The sequence below is a fragment of the Panthera tigris genome, chromosome B1 (assembly GCF_018350195.1).
Source record: "Panthera tigris isolate Pti1 chromosome B1, P.tigris_Pti1_mat1.1, whole genome shotgun sequence".
In the NCBI taxonomy this organism is placed as follows: Eukaryota; Metazoa; Chordata; class Mammalia; order Carnivora; family Felidae; genus Panthera; species Panthera tigris.
The window spans coordinates 202346980-202359284 of NC_056663.1; the positions used below are offsets into that span (position 1 = coordinate 202346980).

Genomic DNA, 12305 nt, shown 5'->3' on the forward strand with positions numbered 1-12305 from the left:
TGGAGAAGCGAGGGTAGGACAGGGCAGCTCCCTCCTGTCTTAGAGAGGGGCATGCAGGGGCCACCGCCATGCAGTTGGGTGGGTAGGGCATCTCCCTGAGCTCAGGGAGACGTGGCCCCGTTCCTGTTGTTTTATGTGGCTAAGTTGGCTTGCAGCCCAGGGATTTTGACACACGCACAGGTCCCGTACTTGAAGTCGCCAGTGACCCATTCTTTCCCTCCCATCAGTAGCTGCATGAGAGGTGTCTCACTCTCCCTCCTCCTCTCAGCTGACTCCCTTAAAACTCCCCTCACGCGGGGAGAGGGAGGCGGGGGGCGGGGGGGGGGCGGGGAGGGGGGAGGGAATTGGGCCGTTGGGACAAGCCAGCCACCCCGGGAGGCCAGGCCCCAAAGGCTGGGGCCGGGAGAGAGGGCGGGTACTTGCTCTCGGTGCGGGGCGGAACCGTTCTGTCGGTGGGGCGGGGCCAGCTCTTGGCAGGGGGCGTGGCCCTGCTGGCTGTCGGCGGGGGGGCGGGGACGTTCAGTGGGCGGGGGAGAGGGGCTGTGCTGTCGGCGGGGGGCGGGGCCTGCTGTGGGCCGGGAGACTGGGACGTGCTGCGGGCCGCGGGCAGGGCGGGCTAGCGGCCGGTCGGGGCCGACCTTTCCGTGGGTCAGGGGCCACGCTGGCCGCCATGGGCGTGGCCGCGCCGATGGCGGGGCGGGGCCTGCTGTTGGCAGGGGGCGGGGCCGGGCTGTGGGCGGGTCTGGGCCGGCCTTTCCGTGGGTCAGGGGTCATGCCGGTCGCCGCGTGCGGGGCCAGGCTGTGGGCGGTCTGGGGCGGCTTCTCGGTGGGTCAGGGGCCAAGCGGGTCGCTGTGGGCGGGGCCGGGCCGTCGGTGGCGGGGGGGGGGGGGGGGGGGGGCGCGGCCTGGCTGTGGGCCGTGGGCGGGGCCGGGGTCACGGCGGTGGGCGGGACGCTCCGGGAAAAGTTCCGGGAAGGTGAGCCAGGCCAGACCCGGCGCGGAAGTTGGTGTCGTCCGCGCGCCCTCCGGTAGCGGCCCGCGGCCATGTCCTCGGGGGGCGCTGGGTCCGGCGGGCGGGAGGGGGCCCCGCGCGCGGCTGCGACGCTCTGTGGCCTGTACCACGAGGCCGGGCAGCGGCTGAGGCGCCTGCAGGACGAGCTGGCGGCGCGGGATGCCCTCATAGAGCGCCTCCGCGCCCGCCTGGCCGCGCTCGAGGGGGACGCGGCGCCCTCGCTCGTGGACGCGCTACTGGAGCAGGTGGCGCGCTTCCGGGAGCAGCTCCGGCAGCGGGAGGGCGGCGCCGCGGAGGCCGCGCTGCGCCAGGTGCGGCCCTGTGGGCGAGCCGCGCTTCCTCAGACCGCAGCGGGTGTGGGCGCGTGTGGGTTTCGAGGAGGGCGAGCCCGTGTCAGGGCTGCGGGCTTGCGTCCCGGTGGGTTGTGACACGTTTGAGAGCGTGCGCTCCAGGGTTGGGTGAGGGGAGTGGGTGGCGGCGGGCTCTGAGGAGTGTGTGCACGTGCACCGTTAACCTTAGAAACAAAACTGCCCGTTACTGTTCCAGAAAGGGTAGGCTTCTCTGGAACAGCAGAGAACTGCCACCCAGGACCAGCACGTTAAGGCAAAAAAAGCCTTCGCTAGGGCACGGAACGCCGAGGACGCCGTCTTCTGGGGGGCGGGGGCTGTTGTAAACAGAAAGCCCATTGGAGGAAACTGGGAGCTGGAAGTGTGGTGGCTTCTCATTGGCTGGGCTGCTGCCGGAGCCGGAGGAAACCTTCCTCCCTCTTGGGATCGCGAAGCAGTTGGGCCTCGCCAGGCCCCTCTTCCGGTGGGATCTGCAGTGGAGGAGGCGTGCTTCTCACTAAAGTTTCCTTTTGTTGACTCTCACAGTTTGGGTCTGACAGGCGTGTGCCACGTTGCGTGTGAGGGTTGCGCGTGCTTGTCGGCTGGCCCGTGCTGGGTTCCGAGGGAGGAGCGTTCTGGTCAGTTCTGAGGTGTGTGCGCGTGAGTTGGCTTCCGGACGGTGTGCTCCCGTGTTGTGTGGGGAGGTGTGTGTCGGTTGGTTCTGAGGGGCGCGTGCGCCTGTCGGGTCTGAAGGTTGTCCTGTAGGAGGGGTGTTTTTTCCGCTTGGTTGTGAGGATTGTCCGTGTGTTGTGTTCTGAGGGGTGTGCTCCATGTGTGTCCATTTATATCTGAAGGTTGTGTTCGGTTTAAGGGTCGTGTGTGTGCAGCCGTGGTGGGCACGAGGGTTGTAGGTCTGTGTTGGTTCTGAGGTGTGTAAGCCCCATGTGGGTTTTGAGGAGGGCGCGTGCCTGTTTTGGTCTGAAGGTTGTGCGTTCGTGTTCGCTCTGAGGGTTTGTGAGGGTGTTAGATTCTGGGGAGTGTATCCTGTGTTGGGTCAAAGGGTGTCTGCCTGTGTTGGGACCTGAGGGGTGTGTGCTCACGTTGAGGTTGCGGGGCCTTGTTGGTCCCAAGGTGTGTGTGTTCCGATGTCGGGTGTGCGGCCTGTGACGCTTGTGTTGGGTTGTGCGGGGGGGCGGGGGGAGTGGGCCTGGATTTTGCCGGCGCGGTGTTTGTGTGTGTGTGTGTGTGTGTGTGTGTGTGTGTGTGTGTGTTAGGTTCTGAGTTGTGTGCTCCTGTGCTGGGTACGGAGCGGCGTGTGCCCGTCTGAGTCTGCGGGTTGTGAGTCCATGTTGGTTTCGAGGGGTGTCTGTGCTCCTGTGTGGGGCCTGAGGGGGCACCTGTGGTGGTTCTGAGGGGTTCGTGCCTATCTTGGGCTCTTGGGGGGGTGCTCCCATATCGGGTCTTGAGGGTATGTGCCGAGCTGCGTCTGGGGGTTGGGTGTCTGTTGTTCTGAGCGGTGGGTCCGTGTTGGGTCTGAGGGTTGAGTTCCACTTGGTTTCGAAGGGCTGGCTGTCCTCGTGGGTTCTGATAGCTGGGTCTCTCCGTGGTGGATCTGAGGGATATGGGTTTGTGTTGATTCTGAGAGGTGTGAGGACGTGTTAGGTTCCGAGGGGGGTGCTCCCAAGTTGGGTGAGAATGTTGGTGCCTGTGTCGGTCTGAGGTGTGTGCTCCCATGTCGGTTGTGAGGGGTGTGCCTCTGTTGGGTTCTGTGGTGGGGCGTGCCTCCGTTAGGTCTAAGGGTTGTGTGTCCTTGGCTCTGCAAGTGTGTGTCTGTGTTAATTTGAGAGGTGACGTGCCTGTTTTAGGTTCTTAGAGGTGTGCCTTGGGATTGGGTTCCGAGGGGTCTGCTCTTGTGCGCCTATTACGGGTCGTGAGGGGTGTATGTGCCCATGTTGGTTCTGGGGTATGTGTGCCTGCGTAAGTCCTAAGGCATTGTGTTTGTGTTGGGTTCTGAGGGGCTTGTGCACCTGAGTCGCTTCGCAGTGGTGTGTGTGTCTATTTTAGGTTTGAGGTGTTTACATTTGTGTCAGTTCCGGGGTGTGTGTGTGTACACATGTTGGCTTCAGAGTGTTGTGCTCCCGTGTTTGTTGTGAGGAGTGTGTGTGCTCATCTGGATTAGAGGGTTGTGTGTCTGTGTTGGTTCTGAGGAGCGTGCATTGCTGTGTTGTGCCCATATTGGGTCCACTGGTTGTATGTCCATGATGTTTCTGAGGGGTGTGTGGCCATGTTGGTTTCTGAGAGGTGTTCTGTCTGTGTTGGGTTTGAGATGTGCATGTTCAGTGTTGGTTCTGAAGGGTGTGCTCCCATATTGGGTGAGGGTGTGTGTCCCTGTTGATTTTGAGGTGTGTTTTTGCTCCTGTGTTTGGTCTAAAGGGTGTGTGTCCCTGTTTTGGGTTCTGAGATGTTTGTCCATGTGGGGTTTGAGGTGTGTGCGAGCCCATGTAGGTTCTGGAGTATGTGTGCACTCATGTTGGGTTCTGAGGGATTTTTGTGCCAGGTCACATGTGTATCGAGGGGTGTGAGTAGGTGTTCATTTTGAAGGGGGTGTGTGTTCCTGTTTTGAGTTGAAGGTATGTGCTTATGTGCTCTGTGTTAAGTTCTGAGTGGTGTGTGTGCCTGCGTTGGGTCTGAGGGTTGTGTGTCCGTGTTGGTTCTGAGGGTGTTTTCTGTTTGTGTTGTGCTGAGGGGTGTGTGTTCTTGTTGGTTATGAAGTTTTGTGGGTGTATCAGATATTGAGGAAGGGCTCCCACGTTGTCTGAGGAAAGTTTGTGTGCATGTGGTGGATTCTGGGAGGTATGTGTGCCCGTTTGGGTTCTGAAGTGTCTGTGTGCTCTTGTTAGGTGGAAAGGGTGGATGTGTGTCCATGTTGGCTGGGAGGGGGTGTGTGTCTGTGTTGGGCCTGAGGTTATCTGCCTATTTGGAGTTACGATGGGTGTGTATTTGTGTTCACACCCCCTTGTTGGGTATGAGGGTTGTGTGAAACTGTACTGTGTTCTGACGGGTGTTTGCCTGTGTTGGGTCTGAGGGATGTGCACCCATGTTGTGTTCTGAGGGGTATGTTTGCCTGTGTTAAGCTTTAGGGTTGTGTGTGCATGTTGGTTTTAAGGGTGTGTGCCTGTGTTGAGTTTTGAGGGTTGTGCGTCCTACTGGTTCTGAGGGCTGTGTATCTTGTTGCTTTTAGGCATGTGTCCTTGTTGTGTTATGAGGAGTGTGTGCCCATGTTGAGTGTCATAGGTGTGTATCCATTTTGGATTCTGAGAGGTGTGTGTGTCCTTGTTGACTATGGATGTGTGTGCCCATATTGGGTCTAAGGTATCTGTGTGCCCCATGGAGAGTCGGTGTCTGCTCCCACGGTGGTTCTGTAGGGTATGCGTGCCTGTAGGTGGGTTCTGAGGATGTGTGCACAATTGGGTGTTTTGCCTGTTTTGGGTGTGAGGCTTGTATGCCTGTGTTGGGTTCTAAAGGGCATGTGTGCTTATCTGAGGGTTGTGTGTTTTTGTTTATTCTGAGGGCTTTGTCCTTGTTGACATCTGAGGGCTGTGTTCCCTCATTGGGCTCTGAGTGGTGTGTGTCCCTTTTGGATCTGACGGGTATTTGTCTGTTTTGGTTCTGAGAGTGTGAGTGCCTCCATGTTGGGTCCTAGGGGCATGTGACTCCATGTTGGGTTGATGAGTGTATACCTTTGTCGTGTCTGAGGTTTGTGTGTGCATGTGGGGGTGAGGGGAATGTGCCCATGTTGTGTCTGTGGGTGTGTGCACCTGTTTTGGGTTCTGTGGGTTGTGTATGCCTGTGTTGGTGTGCGGGTTGTGTCTGAGTTCATTCTGAGAGGTGTGTGTTTGTGTTGGTTCGAAGGGTTGTCTGTGTGTGTTGAGTTCTGAGGGGTGTACTCCCATGGGCATGAGGTGTGTGTGGCTGAGCTGTTTTCTGAGGGGTATATGCATCAGTGTGGGATTCTGAGGGGGTTGTGTACCCATGTCAGGTCTGAGGGGGTGTGTGCACCAGTATTGAGTTGTGAGAGGTGTGTGTGCGCATGTTGGTTCTGAAGAGTATGTGTGTTCTCATGTTGGGCCTAAGTGTTGTGTGCAGCCTTCTTGGGTTCTGAGGGATGTGTGTGCCTGTGTTAGGTCTAAGGGTTGTGTGTTCACGTGTCTTTGTTGGGTCCGTGGGGTATGTGTGCATGTGTTAGGCCAAAGGGTTGTGTTTCTGTGTTAGTTCTGTGGGTGTGTGTGTGTCCGTGTTGGGTTTGAAGGGTGTGTGCCCCTTTTGGGTTGTGAGCAGTGTGTGTTCGGGTTGGGTTCTGAGTGTCTCCTCCAGGAGTGGGTATGAGGGCTGTGTGTCGTGTTGGGTTCTGAGGGGTGTGTGTTCCCATGTTGGGTTCTGAGGAGTGTGTGGCCTGTCTAGGTGAAAGGGTTATATGTCCATATTGGTTCTGAGGGCTGTGTGTCCCCATGTGTTTCATGCTCGTTCTGGGGGGTGTGAACATATCTTAAATTCTGAGGAGTGTGCGCCCATGTTGTGTTCTAAGGGGTGTGAGCCTAGGTTGGGCTCTGAGGAGTGTGTGTGTGACTATTTGGGTCTGAGGGTTGTGTATTCATGTTAGTGATAAGGGATGTTCCTGTGTTGTGTCTGAGGGTTGTGTGTTAGATTCTGAGGAATGTGCCCTGTGTTGGGTCTGCGGGTTGTGTCCATGTTGGTTCAGAGGGCTGTGTGTGACCCTGTTGGTTCTGAGGAGTGCCTGCGCTCCCATGTTGGGTTCTGTGGAGTGCGGGGCCCGTGTTAGGCCTCAGCGTTTTACGTCTGTGTTGATTTTGAGGCTTGTGTGTCCATGTGGGTCTGAGGATTGCTTTCCATTTGGTTGTGAAGAGGTCTTTCCGTGTTGGTTCTGATTGCTGTGTGCGCCCATGTTGGGTCTGAGGCTGTGTGTTCCTGTTGCTTCTGAGAGATGCCAGCATCTGTTAGGTTCTGAGGGGTGTTCTCGTGCTGGGAGCTGAGGGGAGTGTGCCAGTGTTTGGTCTGAAGGATGTGTCTGTGGTGGTTTTGAAGGCTTTGCGTGCTTACGTGATGGATCTGAGGGTGTGAGCCTGTGTTGCTTCTGAGGTGTGTCTCTTACTGTCTGTTTTGAGTTGTGTGTGCTTGTTTTAGCATCTGAGGTGTGAGCTCCCATGTTAGGTGTGACGGGTGTGTGTGCCCCTTTTGGGTTTCTGGGGCCGTGTGCATTCATTTTGTGTTCAAGGGGGTGTGTTCTGTTTTGGGAGAGGGGTGTGTGCTCCGTTTGGGTTCTGAAAGGTTTGCCTGTTTGGGCTCTAAGGATGTGTTCCTGTTTTGGGTTCTGAGACGGGGTGTGTGTTGTGTTCTGAGGGGTCTGTACCTGTGTTAGGGCTGAGGGCTGTGTGTGCCAGTGTTGAATCTGATGAACGTGTTTGTTTTGGGTTCAGAGGAGTCTGCTCTCATGTTGAAAACCTGAGACATGTGTGTGACCCTGTGGGTTATGGGGGGTTTGTGTGCGTGTTGGAATCTGCGGGACTTTGGGTTCTGATGTCTTTGTTAGGTTCTAAGGTGTGTGTGTGCCACTTTTAGGTTTGAGAAGTGTGCACCTATGTTGGGCTTCAGGGATATGTGTGTGTGCACATGGAAGGTTCTAATATGTCTATGTTTGTGTTTAATTGTGTGTGTAGACACTAGATTCTGGGTGTGTGTGTGTGTGTGTGTGTGTGTGTGTGTGTAGTACATGGGTATAGACTCCTGGTGTGTATGTGTTCACATTGGGTTCTGGGCCATGTGAACCCCTGTTATGTTCTGGGGTGACTTTTAGCCCCGGTTGTAAATGAATCTTTCAGTAGCAATAGCTCCCTGATGCTGGGACCCATGACAATGGCAGTGCCTGCTAGAGTGTCAAGTAACGCACTTAAGTCTTACTTTCCCTCCTCCTCATCCTTGTCATTGATGTTAGTCTGTCGTTTTGAAATACCATAAGCACTCAGACCAGGAGCAAGAGTAACAGTATTTTTCTAGAACAGCTGTTTGGAAGTGCCTCCACACGTTTGGATGAACTCTAGTGTTCCATTTGGGCCATAGCTATCATCTGGGTTGTCCCAGGAAAGAAACTAGGTCTACAAAGGGATTACACTGCAGAAGACAATTTTCACTTCTTAGCTTTGTCCTGCAGCCAGATTGTAGACTGAAAAAGAGACTTTCCCTCACCGCCACCCCCCTTTTACTATAAAAGTAATTTTGAATATCTGAAAAATAGAGGAAAGGACAGAGAATAAACTAACAGCCACTGTAATCCCACAATGTGGGGGATAACCAGTGTTAATTTCTTGGCATGCCTCCTTCCTGTTTTTCCTTTACACACTGGGTGCGGTTGAGTTCCTGCTGTCTGTACATTTTACTTCATATCACATTGCCAGTACTTTCTCATCTGCTTTGTTTTAAATGCCTCTGGAAGCCAGATGTCTCCCTCACTCCAGCTCTCTCCCTCTTCTGGGGAGAGTGGTTCATAACTCATCAGGGCAGAAGAAAAATTTAGAAGTCACCTGGTCTGCACCGCTGATCTTAGTGTCATGGACACCAGGAGCCATAGATGAGTGCAGAGTGGGGACCCGAGCACATCATATCTGCCACCTACTCGCACACACCTGCGAGAAGCAGTACTCTCCCTGTAGTCTGGCGGCCACTGGTGTTCAGCCTACAGGTTCAGCACTGGCATGCTGTGGCCCCACAGCCTCTAAGCTGGTCCCAGACACAACCAGATCTAAAGTCCTACATCTGTATGGTCCTTTACCCCAACATGTAGGTTTTGTTTTAGGATTTTTAACTATTTAAGGAGCATTTTAACAATCTGGTATCTTATGTGATTACATGTTTGTTGCTTACTCCTGTATCTGTCTGGGTCTGTCACAGAACCTGTGGAGGAATAGAGAGATTTCCCACTGTGCAGCGTGAAAACAATGAGAAGACTTGATCAATAGGTTGGTCTCGTCAGTGGCCATGTCAGCCAGCCTGTTAGGAGCAGGGAGCCTGGGTTGGGAGACCGGGAGTTCCCAGAGAGGATGCTGAGGCTGTATCCTCAGCTGTGTAGGGACTGCCAGGTGACTGAGCTGTAGCTAGCATGTGATAGGGCCAGACCATTCTTGGGAATTGTGGTTCTTTTTGCCGCCACAGTAAGACTCAAGAACGTATCTCATTTGTAACACAAGGCCTGTACGGGTAACTTTACAAGCTCCTCTAGTTAAGACTTTCTGGGATAATGGTGCTAATTCACTATGTGGCCCATAACTGCTCAACCCCATCTTATCACCACCCAGGGTACTAGGTGGACCCTGCCTAGTCCTGACATACCAGCTTTCTCTCCCTTCCAGCTTTTCTTTCCCTGTTCTGCCATGCTTTCTATTGAGTGGAACGGCAAACATCCTTTACAATAAACTATATTAGGTGTGTGTGTGTGTGTGTGTGTGTGTGTGTGTGTGTGTGTGTGTTGTTTGTGTTTTTGTTTTTAACCATCCGTCTATCTTCATACCTTTTTTGATCTTGTAAAACTAAAACTCTTTAGCCATTAAGAAAAAATTTCCCATCTTCCTGCCCCCTAACCTCCAACCTTGGGAAGTATTCTACTCTCTGTCTTTATGATTTGATTAGGGACCTCATAGAAATGGAATCATACAGTATTTGTCCTTTTGTGATGGGCTTATTTCACTTAGTATAATGTCCTGTAGGTTTATTCATGTTGTATCATGTGCCAGAATTTCCTTCTTTTTAAGGCCGAAAAATATTCCATTGTATGTATATACCACATTTTGCTTATCCATTCATCTGTTGATAGACACTTTGGTTGCTTCCATATTTCAGCTATTATGAATAACACTGCCTCTATGAATACATGTGTACAAATCTATCTTTGAGACCCTGCTTTTGATTCTTTGGGGTATGTACCCAGAAGTGGAATTACTGGATCATATGGTAATTGTGTGTAACTTTTTGAGGACCACAAAAAGTTTGGTCCTTTTTGAGACCAAAAAACTTTTTGAGAACCACCATACTGTTTTCCACAGTGCTGTACCACATTCTGTTTTCCACAGTGCACAGAGTTGCAATTTCTCTACATTCTCACTAATATTATTTTCTTTCTTTCTTTTTTTAACAGTAGCCATTCTAATGGGTATGTGGTGATTTAATACAAAATGATGACAGTTTTGATTTGCAATTTCCTAATGATTAGTGATGTTGAGCATCATTTCACATGCTTATTGGTCATTTGTATATCTTCTTTGAAGAAATGTCAAGTCGTTTGCCCAGTTTTGAATTGGTTACTTGGTTGTTGCGGAGTTTTAGGAATACTCTATTGGCATACCTCATTTTATTGAACTTCTCAGATACTGTTTTTTACAAATTGAAAGTTTGTGATGGGGTGCCTGGCTGGCTCAGTTGGTGGAGTGTGTGCCTCTTGATCTCAGGGTTGTGGGATCAGGCCCTGTGTTGGGTGTAGAGTTTTTGTTTTTTAATAAAATCTTTAAAAAAAAAATGTTTGTGACAACCCTGCACCAAGTAACTCTTTTGGCACATTTTTCCAACAGCATTTGCTCACTTCATGTCTATGTGTCATAGTTTGGTAATTCTCACAATATTTCAAGTTTTTCATTGTTATCATGGTTGTTATGGTGATATGTGATCAATGATCTTTGATGTTACTATTGTAATTTTGGGGGGCACCAGGAACTATGCCCATATAAGACAGCAAACTTAATACATGTGTGTGTTCTGATTGCACCACTGACTATCCATTCCCCCATCTATCTCCCTCTCCTCAGGCCTCCCCACTCCCTGAGATACAGCAGTACTGAAATTAGGCCAACTAACAACCAACCCTACAGTGGCCTCTGAGGGTTCAAGTGAAAGGAAAGGTCACGCATCTCTCACTTGAAATCAAAAGCTAGACATGATGAAGCTGAGTGAGGGAGGGATGTCTAAAGCCAAGATAGGCCGAAAGGTAGGCCTCTTGTTCCAAACAGCCAAGTTGCAAATGCCAAGGAAAAGTTCCTAAAGGAAATGAGTGCTACTCCAGTGAGCACATGAATGATAAGAAAGGGCCTAACTGCCGGTAGGGAGAAAATTCCAGTGGTCTGGAAGGAAGATCAAAACAGCTGCAATACTCTCTTAAACCAAAGCCTCTTCCAGAGCGAGGCCCTGACTCTCTTCAATTCCGTGAGGGCTGGGGGAGGAGAGGAAGCTGCAGAAGAAAAATCTGAAGCTTGCAGAGGTTGGTTCGTGAGATTTAAGAAAGACGCCGTCTCCATAACACAAAAGTGCCAAGTGAGGCAGCAAGTGCTGATGGAGAAGCTGCAGCAAGTTCTCCGGAAGGTCTAGCTAGGATAATTCATGAAGGAGGCCACACTAAACAATGGATTCTCAGTGTAGACGAAAACAGCCTCATTTGGGGAGAAGACTGGGACTGTCATCGCTAGAGAGGAGAAGTCAGTGCCTGACTTCAGAGTTTCAAGGGACAAGCAGATTCCCTTGTTAGGGGCTCATGTAGCTGGTGACTTGAAGTTGGAGCCAGTGCTCATTTACCGTTGGGAAAATCCTAGGGCCCCGAAGAACTGTGCTGAATCTACTCTGCCTGCGCTCTACAGATGGAACAACAAAGCCTGGATGACAGCATATCTGTTTACGACATGGTTTACCAAATATCTTAAGCCGACTGTTCAGACCTACAGTTCAGAAAAAAAGATTCCTCTCAAAGTAATACTGCTCATTGACGTTGTACCCAGTCACCCAAGAGCTCTGATGATGTATAGCAAGATTAATGTTTTCATGCCTGCTAACAGACCATCCATTCTGCAGCCCGTGGTGCAAGGAATAATCTTGACTTTGAAGTCTTAATTTAAGAAATAAATTTCATAAGGTTGTAGATGTCATAAATAGTGATTCCTCTGATGGATCTGGGCAAATTGAAAACCTGGAAATGACTCATCATTCTAGATGCCATTAAGAATATTCATGGTTCATGGAAGAGGTCATGATATCAATATTAACAGGAGTTTTGAAAAAGTGGGTTCCAGTGCTCATGGAAGACTTTGAGGGGTTCAAGACTCAATGGACGAAGTCATTGCAAATGTGGTGGAAATGGCAAGAGAACTAAAATCAAGAGTGGAACCTCAAGATGGGACTGAATTGTTAAGATCTCATGATAAAACTTGAATAGGTGAGGAGGTGCTTCTTTGGGGGAGCACAGAAAGTGGTTTCTTGAGATGGAATCTACTGGTGAAGATGCTATGAAGATTGTTGAAATGACAACAAGGATTTAGAATGTTGCATAAACTTAGTTGACAAAGAGTGGCAGTGTTTGAGAGGACTGACTCCAATTTTGAAAGTTCTGTGGGTAGAATGCTATCAAACACCATCACGTGCTACAGAGAAATTCTTTTGTTTCCTGTGCTCTGGTGTCCTATCTAAGAAAACATTGCCAAATTCAATATTGTGAAGTTTTGGCCTATGTTTCTTACAAGAGTTTTATAGTTTTAGGTCTTAAGTCTGATCCATTTTGGATTAGTTTTTGTGTATGGTGTGAGGTAGGGGTCCAATTTTATGCTGCATGTGGATGTCCTGTTTTCCCAGTACCATTTGTTGAAAAAATTATCCTTTCCCAGTCTTAGCACCCTTGTCAACAACCATTTGGCCATATATGCAAGGATTTATTTCTGGGCTCCCTATTCTGTTTCCTTTGTGTAAATGTCTGTTTTTATGCCAGTACCACACTGTCTTGGTTACTGTAGCTTTGTAGTCAGTTTTGAATTCGGATAGTATGAGTCCTGCTTTGTTCCTTTTTTCTTCTTCTGAGATTGTGTTGAGTATTTGGAGTCCCTTGAGATTCTATATGAATTTTAGGATGAATTTTTCTATTTCTCCAA

The 12305-nt window shown here is 50.8% G+C and overlaps 1 protein-coding gene across 3 annotated transcripts in view; it reads left to right on the forward strand.

Moving 5' to 3' along the window:
* Positions 1–768: 768 nt before the first annotated feature.
* TNIP2 (TNFAIP3 interacting protein 2) overlaps positions 769–12305 on the forward strand; it is a 34238-nt gene continuing 22701 nt past the window's right edge. For 2 of the 3 annotated variants that reach the window (XM_042985089.1, XM_042985090.1), the window contains exon 1: positions 1038–1323. In XM_042985089.1, the coding sequence (XP_042841023.1) occupies positions 1045–1323 (279 nt within the window). In that variant the 5' untranslated portion in view covers positions 1038–1044. Of the gene's footprint in view, positions 827–1037; positions 1324–12305 lie in introns of those variants that run through there. The other variant, XM_042985091.1, reaches the window with a different exon arrangement.